This window comes from Cebus imitator, unplaced genomic scaffold (assembly GCF_001604975.1).
Source record: "Cebus imitator isolate Cc_AM_T3 unplaced genomic scaffold, Cebus_imitator-1.0 Scaffold98, whole genome shotgun sequence".
Lineage (NCBI taxonomy): Eukaryota > Metazoa > Chordata > Mammalia > Primates > Cebidae > Cebus > Cebus imitator.
Window position 1 is genome coordinate 1,700,594 of NW_016107413.1, and position 13,485 is coordinate 1,714,078.

At 39.2% G+C, this 13,485-nt stretch overlaps 1 protein-coding gene across 1 annotated transcript in view; it reads left to right on the forward strand.

Moving 5' to 3' along the window:
* The first annotated feature begins 222 nt into the window (after positions 1–222).
* FAM133B (family with sequence similarity 133 member B) overlaps positions 223–13,485 on the forward strand; it is a 30,456-nt gene continuing 17,193 nt past the window's right edge. The window contains exons 1-6 of the mRNA XM_017536425.2: positions 223–367; positions 9,342–9,439; positions 11,573–11,651; positions 12,575–12,649; positions 12,789–12,821; positions 13,252–13,314. Of these exons, the coding sequence (XP_017391914.1) occupies positions 344–367; positions 9,342–9,439; positions 11,573–11,651; positions 12,575–12,649; positions 12,789–12,821; positions 13,252–13,314 (372 nt within the window). The 5' untranslated portion in view covers positions 223–343. The remainder of the gene's footprint in view (positions 368–9,341; positions 9,440–11,572; positions 11,652–12,574; positions 12,650–12,788; positions 12,822–13,251; positions 13,315–13,485) is intronic.

A 13,485-nucleotide genomic window follows, 5' to 3' on the forward strand; every position in this document is an offset into this window, starting at 1 on the left:
AGCGAGACTCTGTCTCCAAAAAAAAAAGAACGGAAGAAAGCAAAACAATCCAAGGCCAAACGGAAGGTAGGGCTGCGGTGCAGAAGTGCAGCATCGCCTGCTCCTGGGTCCGTAATAAACAACCGGACTCCCGCAGGCCCTCCGCCAACTGCTGTGATCGCCGGAGCCGCCGTGTCCTCCGCAGAGGCAGGGGGCGCTGTGGCCAAGCGCGGCCGACAGGTCCGCGCAGTGCCGCTCTCTGGGCGGAGTGGGAAGGCGGCTGGAGGCCGTGCAGCGGGCTCACTTCGGCCGTGTCTCCGGCCGGGTTTCGCTCGGCGGGCGAGTGTGCGCTCGGCCCAGCACCATGGGGAAGCGGGACAATCGGGTGGTGAGTACTCGGCAGCGAAAACAATGGAGCGAGGCAGGGCCAGGCGGCGGGAGAGCGAGACCCCTCGCAGTTCCCGGCCAGGCCGGATAGCCAGCGGCAGCCCTCGGACGTGGGGCTTGGAGACCCAACACCCTCTGCCGCATCCCAGATGCGCGTGCGCCGCGCACGAAGTTGGCGCTTTAGGGTTCCCAACACTCTCTCTTGCCCGCCCCTTTTTTCTTCCCTCATCCCGCTGCTCCCTCTGGCACTGCTTCTTTGCACTCTTGCCTCCTGGACGCGGGCCAGCAATGCCCACTTAGAACCGCGAGCGCTCGGGGAACTCCTCCCCGCCACGTAACTCCGAAGTGTTAGGCCCTTTGAGGCGTCGGACCCACCCGCTCCTCCGTATCCGCCCCCCCCACCCAGGTCGCACTTTCCTTCTGCGCACCCAAGTGGGACGGAGGCAGAGGCCACTACGTGGTCCCTGCCCGGGAAGGTCAGCAGCACGCCTGGTTTTATTGACAAGCGGGCTCTCGTTTGAAAATGGGATGGCAGCGTTTGCCTTCGTATCTCCAGCGCCCTGGCACCTATAGAACCTGTGAGGGAATGAATGGCGTGAAAATAGTTGGCTTTGGAGTCCGGCAGAAAACTGGAATGTCGGTTTTGTTCCGTCTGAAGTTAGGTGACCTAGAGCAAGTTACTTTTCATCTCTGTGCCTTCGTTTGTAAAAGGGGATCATTATTATCTACAACCTTGCAGAATAATTGAAACCACAAAAGGCAAGATGTGTGAGAAAGTACTGGGCATGAAAATTATTACTCTAGTAAATGAGATAAAAGAGATGCATACATAACTTACAGCAGAAAGAGTAAGAAATAGTGCTTGATATAGTTTCTAAAGGCATTTAAGAGAAAAGGTGCTTTTGAGAGGTGGAGATGTTTACATCACTGCCGGGGAGGGCTGAAAGCTCAGGTTATTAATCAGTTTGAATGGGATAATAAACGTAATGAAATACCAATAAGCTTGGGTTCCAGCCTGACAGTTTCTGGGCTTGTCTGTGACAAAGTTTTAGCCACTGAGTAGCAAAATGAGGAAAATTCACGTAAAACGAATGTGCTACGTTTCTTGAACTCGCGTTTTTATTCAACAATTATTTGCAAGCTCTGTGTGTCTCGCACTAAAGGAGACTTACATTTATGAAATGACACTTCCTGTCTGCAATAGCGCGTTGTTGCATGGCTTTTATAAAGAAAAACCTGAGACTGGGTAATTTATGAAGAAAAGGGTTTATTTGGCTCACAGTTCTGTGGGCTGTACAGGAAGCCTAGCAGCCTCTGCTCTGGCGAGGCCTCCAGGAGCCTCATGGTGGAGGGCAAAGCAGGAGCCGGTGTCTTACATGGCAGGAGCAGGACCAAGAGAGGGTCAGGGCAGAGGTGCTACACAGTTTTAAACAACCACGTCTCTTGAGGACTCATCACTATATAGTGTCCGGAGAGGGGGGCGCTAAGCCATGCATGAGAACTCCGCCCCCGTAATCCAGTTATCTCCCACCAGGCCTCACCTCTGACCTTGGGTATTACAATTTCTCATGAGATTTGGGCGGGTACACGGATCCAAACCATTTCACCGTCTTAAAAACTTTGTAGTCTTTATAATGGAAAATGTCTGGGAACTACTGTGGTAGTGAATTTTGATTACAAGATTGTGGAATGTTCTGTCTCCTGGCCGCAGATGAGGCTTTGTTGTGGTGTCTTGATTGTCATAGCATTGAAATGGTGTTGTGCTGGAGCATGCTTAGGTGTTTGAGTATTTGGGCTCTTTTAATACCCTTGGACCTTGAATGTTCAGAGATCACCTGACCTTGGATACAGTTTCATATACAGACCTAAAATGTTTCATACTACTGAAAAAACATTTCACTTTAAACATCCCTTTAAAAAAGCATTTGAAAAACTTAACAAATTAGCTTCATTTACTTAGAACACTTCGATAGCTCTGGGATCTACTTAAGACTTTTGGTATGCTGTCATGGCACAGAGTATTCTGGTAACATTTTGTATGCATTTCAAAGATTGAGATTAAGAACAAGAAATTAAGAGGTAGAAGACACAGATTGTCTAATTCAGTCTCCTCATTGCGTAGAGGAGGGGATAAGACTGTTTAAACTGGAACCAAAACTTCAGTCATCTGACACTGAGTTCTGTGTGTCATAACTCTTGATTTTCTTTTTAAGACTATCTTTTTAAAACAGTTTTAGTTTTACCGCAAAATTGAGAGGAAGGTACAAAGAGCTCTCATTTACCTCCTGACCCCACTCATGCATAGATTCCCCATTATGAACATCCTTCACCAGAGTGTACATTTGTTACAACTGATGAACCTACATTGACATATTACTATCATCCAGTCAGTAGTTTACATTAGTGCTCACTCTTACTGTTCATTCTCTATGGGCCTGGACAAATGTACTTCTTTATTTGTTTATTTTGAGACAGGATCTCACTCTGTGGCCCAAGCTGGAGTGCAGTGTCGCCATCATGGCTCACTGCAGGTTCAACTTCCCAGGCTCAAGGGATCCTCTCACCTCAGTCTCCTGAGTAGCTGGGACCACAGGTGTGCGCCACCACACCTGGCTAATTTTTTTGTGAATTTTTTTTGTAGAGATGGGGTTTCACCATATTGCCCAGGCTGGTCTCGAATTCCTGGCCTCAAGCACTCCTCCCACCTTGGCCTCCAAAAGTGCTTGGATTACAGGAGTGCCACCACATGCAACCAACAAATTTTTTATGATGTGCGTTCACCAATATAGTATAAAGAGTAAAAATCCTCTGTTCGGCCTAGTCATTCCTCTACCACCCCTGCCCCCAAGTAGGCAACCACTGATCTTTTTACTGACTTCATAGTTTTGCCATAACACTTGATTTTGAGTAGCAGAATGAATATTTGCCTCTGAAAATATTGGCATTTTTTGAGATTGTGTCAGGAATAATTCCTGTTCTTTCTTACATTGATGATACAATCATAGTTTTAAAGATGATAGGATTGCTTTCCAAAAAAAAAAAAAAAAAAACCGTGAAATGACTGCATCTTCTCTATGAAGTGTTATAATTGTGAAGCTACATTCCTGTTCATGTTATGCTTTTTATCTCATTTATACTACTAAACCTCAAATTACTTGAAGTTAGGAATCAGAGGTTGTGGTGAGCTGATACTGTGCCCTTGTACTCCAGCCTGAGCAACAAGAGTGGGACTTTGTCTCAACCAAAAAAAAAAAAAAAAAACACCGTGAAATTTCAGGTTGAACAGTTTTTTAAATTTTATTTTTAGAGCAGTTTTAGGTTCACAGCAAAATTGAACAGAAAGTACAGAGGGTTCCTATATACCTCCACACTTGTGCAGTTCTCCCATTATCAACATCCGCCAACACTAGGGGGGTGGTACATTTGTTACATTTGATGAACCTACATTGACACATCATCACCCAGAGTCAGTAGTTTACATTAGGGTTCACTCTTGGTGTACATTCTTGACAATTTTTTTTAACTGAACAGTTTAATTCAGGACTCATAAAGGGCTCTTAAGTTCATGATGGCCACCCTTTGTGCCTGTTGTTTTCTGGAAGTTTTCTTCATGTTCTTTTCTGCTACTTTGGGCCCTCTAAAATAGATACCTCCTCTAGATAAAAATAGGTAATCAAATTAACAAATGGAATTCTGCACATTGTGTCTTTAGCCAGTTTTGCTGCATTGCTCTTTTTGTAACTGCCCACATACATATCCCCTTGAGCCCAATTTGCCATCCTGAGTTTCAAAAACAAATAATTTTCTGTTACCTAAACTCATGCAGCACTTTGAAGCCACAGACAATTCTAGTTGCATATGGATATGAATGCTTGATTTACAAGGTCACAGTACTTACAATGATTAAGTCATAGTGAAATGTTTCAAGAAATTGCATGATCTCTATGTTTTAGTGAATGCTTAACCATACCACCCACTTAATGTTAGGAGCATTACTTTTCACACCGATACAAAAATGAAAAGTCTTGTACCTTTGTAAAAATAGTTACTTTTCTTGTTTTAAAAGCTTTTTTGATATGCATAGTTTTAAAAGTGTTGTTGCTTAATGAGTAAGAGCAGACTATCAAGTGTTTCGCATGGAGCCTAGAACATAAGATGCACTTTAAAATATTGCTATTATAATTGAAATAAATAATGGAGCTATTTGGAGTGTACTTAAGCAGACTGAGATAGTGTTTGTGGTCAAAAGTTTAAAGTAAGCCTTATTCAGCAGTAGCTCATTTAATTGCACCGGTAGTCCTAACGTGAATATACTACTTTACTATTATTTTCTTCTGAAAAGTAGGAATAGGTTGATATGTACTTTAAGAAAGCAGTTTGATAGTACACAGTAAGACAGTAAAAATATGTACTTTAAAGGTGTATGCTAGAAAACTTGAAGAATGTAAAACATGGTAAATGTTATGTATTTTTTTCATTAGAATGAAAAATTGATACTGCATTATCTGTGAATTTTTACATAAGGACAAGTTCAGCTCTCTGAATTGGAATGGCAGTATTGTGGTTGGATTTTTGTCATTTGTTTACCTTTATTATTACTGTAATAATGTTTGTGCATAGTACATTTTTTGTTTTCTTTTATAAAGGTAGTCATTATGTAAATTTTTATTCTCCAGTATGTGAATAAATATGGATGTTTTGCTTTATATTTTGCCACATGCAGCCTGATTTTTAAATTTTTAGTTATTTATTAAAATCTTTCATTTTGGCAACTTGCCTTTGCTTTTCACTTGAGAAATGTTAAACATCTTTCTTATCAGGAACTATGAATCTACTTCATTCATTTTAGTAGCTACATAATATTTCATAGGCGGTATAATTTAATATATTTAGTGAATCCCAGTTTGATAGCTATTTGGGTGTTTTCAGTGTTTACTGTTTTAGTAATTTAGACCTGAATATCCTTGATAAGTATATATTTGCACTCTTTGGAAATAAACAATTTTTACTATTGTAACCTAAAATATTTTGCCATTAGGTACTGCCAAAATTACGACGTGATACCAAGGAAATTAGAATATGATGAATATTGTTAAAAAAAAAAAACCTGAGACCAGTTAAATTTAACAAAGGTTATTTGGCAAGAAAAAGATTATAGAAGTGGAGGAAGATGTTCTACCTCCTGGTGAGCTCTATGTGCAACAGGAAATGACTTACAGAGATTACCTGATTGGTGCAGTTCTGAGTTCGCCTTATTTGGGCATAATTTGGCAGCCTTCTGTTTGGGGTTGGTTGAGGGTTGGGCTACTGTGATTGGCTGAGACTCAACTGATAGGTTAAGAGGGTATACTGTTAGATTAGATTAGAACTTACTTGCACATCAAGCCAGGTTGCAGCTCACCATATACAGAGGCAGCTTTGAGCCTCTTCTCCCCACCACCCAGTAGAGACAAGGTCTTGCTGTTGCCCAGGTTGGTCTCTACTGAGCTCAAGCTCCTCCCACTTCACCCTCCCAAAGTTCTAGATTATAGGTGTGAGCCAGTGCACCTGGCCTTTTGGGCCAAATTTTATTACCCAAGTAGGAGGAAACTTTGAGCCAAACTTTACTGTGAACAGTACAAATAATATGCTGTTTTACAAACGGTGAGCTAAGCTGCACGTGATACTTGTCTTCATTGTCTGCATTTCTGCTCTCATTGTTTGTCATACTTCCACCCCAACTAATCGAAATGCTCAGTAGAATCAGTTGAATGAAATATTTGAGGGTATAACAGTTTATGTGAAAAATATAATATGCCTCTGTCTTTAACATTGTATTTGATATCCACATCTTGCCCTGATTCTATAAACATTCCAGACTTTAGGGGTTCTAGCATTTGTTCCTGCTTGTAGAAAAGTATGTCAAAGATTTGTGTTTTTCATTCCAAGTAATTAGGCTGTGTCCGTTGAATGGAATACTTCTCACTATGTGTTGTTTATGCTGGTTTTATATTGTTTACTCTGCCAGAAAAATCTGGAAGTATACAACTTTTATCTGTTATAAAGGTGAGAAATTATGGTAATTTTCAAAGAGTATGTTAAATAAAATGCAACAAATACATTGTTCCTTTCACTTATTTTTGGATTATTACAAGGCATAAGGCCTTAAAACAAACCTTTAGGGTAGTCATTTTCAATCAAAATTATTTTTCTTTAAAAAGTAGAAGAGTTGGCCAGGTACGATGGCTCATGCCTGTAATCCCAGCACTTTGGGAGGCTGAGGCGGACAGGTCACCTGAGGTCAGGAATTCAAGACCAGCCTGACCAACATGGAGAAACCCTGTCTCTACTAAAAATACAATATTAGCTGGGTGTGGTGGCGCATGCCTGTAATTCCAGGAGGAGAATCCCTTGAACTCAGAAGCCGGAGGTTGCAGTGAGCCGAAATCGTGCCATTGCACTCCAGCCTGGGCAACAAGAGCAAAACTCCATCTCAAAAAAAGAAAAAAAGTAGAAGAGTTTCGTAAATGTCGGTTGAATGAGACTGGACATGGTGGCTCATGCCTGTAGTCCTAGCTACTCTGGAGGCCGAGGTAGGGAGATTGTTTGAAGCTGCAGTGAGCTGTGATCACACCAGTGCACTCCAGCCTGGGCAAAAGAGCTAGATCCTGTCTTTCTTTTTTTTTTTGAGACATAGTTGTTCTTTTGCCCAGGCAGCAGTGAAGTGGCTCAGTGTTGGCTTACTGCAACCTCCACCCACCAGGTTCAAGCAATTCTCCTGCCTCAGCCTCCCGAGTAGCTGAGATTATAGGTGCCCACCACCACACTCAGTTAATTTTTGTATTTTTAATAGAGACAGGGTTTCACCATGTTGGCCAGGCTGGTCTTGAATTGCCTGGCTGACCCTGTCTTTGAAAAGATAATAATAGTAATAAATAAAATTTTTATTGACTTAAATTTAGAAAAACTAAATATAAGAAGAGACTGAATTAAAGACCAGACTTTATATCAGTAGCAATGTGAATTTTAATAAGACATCATCTCTTTGCTAGACACTGCCATTAACAAAGAAAGCTTTTGCTTTGTTTTGCCTTAATATGTTTTTGAAAAAAAAATCTCTAAAATATTTTTCTGCTGTAGTAAGTGTAGTAGACCGCATGATTTAAATTTTTGCAGATGTTTTAATTGAGCTAAAATATATATAACAAAATTTACCATTTTAACTGTTTCTAAGTATATAGTTTAGTGACCGTAAGTACGTTTATAGTATTGTACAACAATCACCACTATGCATTTTCATCATCCCAAGCAAGAACCTCTGTATCCATTAAACAATAAACTCCTAAACTACTCTTCTCTCCAGACCCTGGTAATCTCCATTCTATTTTCTTTTCTAAGTGTCTCATATAAATGGAATAATATGTTTGTTCCTTTGTGTTTTTCTTCTTTTATTTCACTTAGCATATTTTCAAGGCTCATCCAGGTTGTATATAGTATGTATCAGAATTGCATTCTTTTTTAAGGCCGAGTAATATTCCATTGTATGTATATACCACAGTTTTGTTTATCCATTTATCCATAGATGGACATTTGCATTATTTCCATGTTTCAGCTTTTGTGAACCCTGCAGTTGTGGACATTTGTGTACAAGTATCTGTTTAGTCCCTTCTTTGAATTCTTTCGGGTATATACCTAGAGGTGTTAATATAAGATCATGTGGTAGTGCTATGTTTAACTTTTTGAGGAACCACTAAACTGTTTTTCACAGTGACCACACCATTTTACATTCCCACCAGCAATGTGAAAGGGTTTCAGTTTCTCCACATCCTTGCTAACCCTTGCAATTTTCTGTTTGATAATAGCCATCATGATGGGTATAGATTGGCATCTCTTTGTGGTTCCGATTTGCATTTCCCTAATGACCAGTAATATTGAACATATTTTGTATTGGCCATTTACTGTATACCTTCTTAAGAGAAATATCTGTTCAAGTCTTTTGCCCATTTTTGAATTACTTGGGGGTTTTGTTGTTGTTAAGTTGTAGGAGCTCGTTTTACATTCTGGATTTTAATCTCTTATTAGATTTATGATTTACACATATTTGCTTCTCTCATTCTGTGAATCGTCTTTTCACTCTTAACAGTGTCCTTTGATGCACAAACATTTTACATTTTGGTGTTCTATTTATTTTTTTGTTGCCTGTGTATAACTTTTGATGTTATCAATTTATGAATAAAATTGTCATCAGTATGACATAGTATTTCCTGGGAAGAAAGATGTCGTTGAATAAACAATGAATTTAGAGTTAGATCTTATTTAGCTTCTTTGAAATTGAGTTTCTTTTTAAATTTATTTATTTATTTATGAGAGGGAGTCTTGCTCTGCCACCCAGGCTGGAGTGCAGTGGCGCGATCTCGGCTCACTGCAACCTCCGCCTCCTGGGTTCAAGCGATTCTCCTGCCTCAGCCTCCCAAGTAGCTAGGATTACAGGCGTGTGCCACATGCCCAACTAATGTTTGTATTTTTAGTAGAGATGGGGTTTCACCATGTTGGCCAGGCTGATCTTGAACTCCTGACCTCAGGTGATCCACCTGCCTCAGCCTCCCAAAGTGCTGGGATTAACAGGCGTGAGCCACTACACTCAGCCTGGAATTGAGTTTCCTAATTTTCCAGTGAACATATTGATACCACCCTCACAGAGTTACCGGGCTTTAGGAGAAAGAACTGTAAAGCCATCAGTAGGTCAGAGGTATCTATTATTTCCTCAAATCTCTTGTAAAACACACACATACATTTTCTCTCCAACAGTGATATTATGTCCTAAACTTTCAAGACTTAAAAGAGGATTAATTTTTTTTAGAATGAAAAGTAGTTTAGTCAGATTGCATGTACTTAGCTGGATATATTATTTATAGTAAAGATTACTTGATGAGTAAGTGGGTTTTTGCATATTTAATGATTGCTTTAATGGAATTAATTTTTGTTCTTTCCCAAAGGCCTATATGAACCCAATAGCAATGGCAAGATCAAGGGGTCCAATCCAGTCTTCAGGGCCAACAATACAGGATTATCTGAACCGACCAAGGCCTACCTGGTATTTGTGAAACACTTTACCTATTTATAAGCTTTTTATCAACTTTTTAAAGCTTGTTCTTAAGACTTTAATTCATTTTATTGATTGCCAAGCAATTACCAGATAAGTGATTTTTTTTTTTGGTAACATTTGATATGTGCTCTCTTTTGAATGTATGAAACACATGTGCAATTATACAGCAAACATTTGAGAACCCACTACCCAATTTAGCTAAAGCACTGCCAGGTAAATTTTTCATACCAGTCTCTTCTCTATCCCCTAAAAGACCTTAGCATTGCAGTGGTCAAAGCTCTTAGTGAGTTTAAATAGTCTTGTCCTTTACTGAGGTGTAAGCAGGTATCAGGAAGAATAATGTTCAGCTTTGTTTCTAGTTTTGTCTGCCAGCGTTTCAATTAGTTAGAAAAACTTAACTGATTTTTGCAAATAAAGCATTAGAGTATGGGCTGTAGTATTCTTTAGTATGTCTTCCTTGTTATTAATACCATACTCCTGAGACAACGTATGACACATGTTTCAGAGCTGTTAACTTCAGAATCCCAAGTGCCCCTGAAAACTGGGCAAAAAGTATTCTTATATATAATAGGGAATCCTTCCTTTGAGTTAAATAGGAAGTAAGGTTTGTTTAGCAGTGTGTATGAGTGCCATTGTTAACCATTGCAGCATACGGGAAAATGCATTATCCCAAAACAAAGTATGTTTTAATGGGGAGAGGGAATGAACTTTAAAGGGGAAATGTCCAAGTAAATATATTACATGTACAGCAGAGATCTTCAAGACATCCCTCAGGTTGGGTAACTCGTAGAGACTCACAGGAGTTTCAGCAGATAGTCGTACTCATGGTAAGATTTATTACAGTGAAAGACTACCAAGCACATTCAGCAAAAGGAAAAGGCACTTGGAACGAAATTTGGATAAGACTCAGAGAAGATTTTAAAAGGTCCTCTCCTAGTGGGATCACATGAGAGGCACTTAATTCCCTTAGTAAGGAGTTTTGGTAATACATGTAAGATATTGCCAACTAATGGAAGCTCAATAGAGACTCAGTGCCCAGAGTTTTTATTGAGGCTGGTCAGCCTCTACCTGTCATGAACCAAAATTCCAGATTCCAGGGCTGGGTGTGGTTACTCAGGCCTATAGTTTCAGTACTTTGGGAGGCTGACACAGGAGGATCACTTGAGGCCAGGAGTTCTAGATGAGCCTAGGCAACATAGCAAGATGCTGTCTCTACAAGAAATATATATGTATTTTTCAATTAGCTGGATGTAGTAGTGCATGCCTGTAGTCTTACTTACTTGGGAGACTGAGGCAGGAGGATTGCTTAGGCCAAGAGTTGAAGATTACAGTGAACTATGATTGCACCACTGCATTCTAGCTTAGGTGACAGAGCAAATCAAAGCTCTTGTCAATCAAGAGATCAGGCCTTGTCTCTTTTTAAAAAAACAAACAAAAAAAATCCAGATTCCCAGAAAGAAAACAGGTTTTTAGCCTCAACGATATTGTTTGTACAAACAGTTTAGGCACAATGATCTGCTCTTATCAGAGAATAGTAGGAATCCTCCAAATTCAAGTTCCCAGATGCCCACCTAGGGCCAGTCTTTTAAGTTCGTCTTTCCAAGAATAAGCAGTCCAGCAAGCTGTATTAACTCTTCTCTGTGCAGCATGTCAGATACCTTATTAAATGGGTCATATATAGAATATAGTCATTCAGTCAGAGAGATTTTAGGGCATCCTAACACTGAAAACTACCAGGTTTATGACCTTAGGTGGATTTCTTACCTTATCCAAGCTTCGGTTCTTTATCTGTAAAATGGGGATCCATATCTTTTCTCACAGGGTTATTGTGAGAATTAAATGAAAATATATTTTAAATCGTGCCTGTTGTAAGTGCTTAGATGTTTGGTGTATTAGCTCTTATAATCCGTATTCAAAAAAGGAGTGATTGATGTTATCTGATAGGCTTTAATATGGTAATTTATTTTCTTAGATGTGAACAAAGAAATTTGAAATGTACCAACATTGAATAGTGGTCTATTAGGATATTTAGAAGAGTTTATGAAATTTTGTTGTCTTATTTGTAAGCATTTATCTAATTTGAGTTGCTTGAAATTTTATTCATACATTCTGTTTTTTAAGGGAAGAAGTAAAAGAGCAACTAGAAAAGAAAAAGAAAGGCTCCAAGGCTTTGGCTGAATTTGAAGAAAAAATGAATGAGGTTTGTAAAAAGTATCTGTTAAAAAAAATAGAGTAATTTGGCCAGTTGAGGCTCACACCTATAATCCAGCACTTTGGGAAGCCGAGACAGGAGGCCAGGAGTTCAATACCAGCCTGGGCAGCAAAATAAGACCCCACACACCCTCCCCTATCTCTATTAAAAATAAAAGAATGCCCTAAGTATTGGGCATAGCTTTCTGAGTTAAAGAGGTACTGTATTTTAGAAGTGTTATGTCATAGGGAATACAAGTTTGTATTTATGTGCATGCTTTAAAAAATAGAGAATAACCATCTTGTAATATAAGTCGTTTAAAACGTAGATTACTTGTATTCCAAGTTAGGGTTGAGCAGTCCTCCCACTTCAGCCTCCTGAGTAGCTGGGACCACAAGTGCAGGCCACTATGCCCAGCTAATTTTTTTTTTTTTTTTTTTTTTTTTTTTTTTGTAGAGACAAAGTCTCTCTGTTGTTGCCCAGGCTGGTCTCCCAACTCCTGAGCCCAAGCAGTCCTTCCACCTTAGCTTCTCAAAGTCCTAGGATTATGGTGTGAGCCACTGTACCCAGCCTGTTTGCTTGTCTTGATTACAAACATGTATATAACGTATCAATCACAATATCAATTAATTCAACTTTTACAGACTAGGAGAGACCTCAGCTTCAGTAATAATACCTGCTCCTCAATAATACAGAACCCCCATCCCTGCTCCTCTCTGAGTAATACCTGTTTCTCTTTGAAAAGAGCTAGTAGAGGGTCCTTTGGTGATAAGGGTCAAAGATTGGCACCTGTGTTTCTTTTGACTTTAATTAGAAGCCGAGATGGGTGAGAGGTATTAGAGGATGAAGGGAAGGAAGCAGTGGCCGTCTCTCTATGTTAGGCATATTAGAAAGGATAGATAACTCCTGATGGTGTTTATAACCTTTTTCAGAACTGGAAGAAAGAACTAGAAAAACACAGGGAGAAATTGTTAAGTGGAAGTGAGAGCTCATCCAAAAAAAGACAGGTAATACCACTTTTGGTCTATTGCTATTCTTAATCTCATAGTTGAATTTTCATAATAATGCTGTATACTGCTATTAATAGATGCATTTGGGAACTCACATCAGCTTATTTAGACTTGTACTTTTATTTTTTCCATTTAGAGAAAGAAAAAAGAAAAGAAGAAATCTGGTAGGGTGAGCAAAAGTTTTCCATTTTTCTAAATGTTACAGTTAAGAGCAAACAAAAAAAAAAAGTAAGAATAATTTATTTAACCTGTATGCTCAAGGTAACTTAAACTCTAGATGAGTCAAGGAACTTAGATGTTCTTTTGTGAAGAGTGGTTTTGTTCTATCACTGATACTAAAAAAAGGTGCCAACCACCTTATAACCTAGTAAATTTTCTGTTGGTATTTAAAAAGGAAGATTGGTGACTATGGCCACATGTTACTCTGTTGAGCTGTTGTATGGGGAAAAAGTGACATTTTACATTTTTATATTTAGGACTTATGAATATGGCATCTGTTTCTCAGACACTAGATTGATTTCACTAAGTATTTGAGAGACTTTGTAAAAGAAAAAAATTCCCGCATCTCACAAGCTTTCATTGTTTTGTGCTTGGTCAAGTATTCATCTTCTTCTTCATCAAGCTCTGATTCTTCCAGCAGTTCTTCTGATTCTGAAGATGAGGTAAGGTTTGCTTATAATGGTTCATTAAATAACGTCTCTTAATTTCTTTAATGTCAAGTGGAAACCTATCGTGAAATGTTGACTTCCAGGTTTTGATTGTCCATAACTTAGAACACTAACATGAATGCGTGATAACTAGAAACTTAAATATTGGTATATATTTCTTTTTTT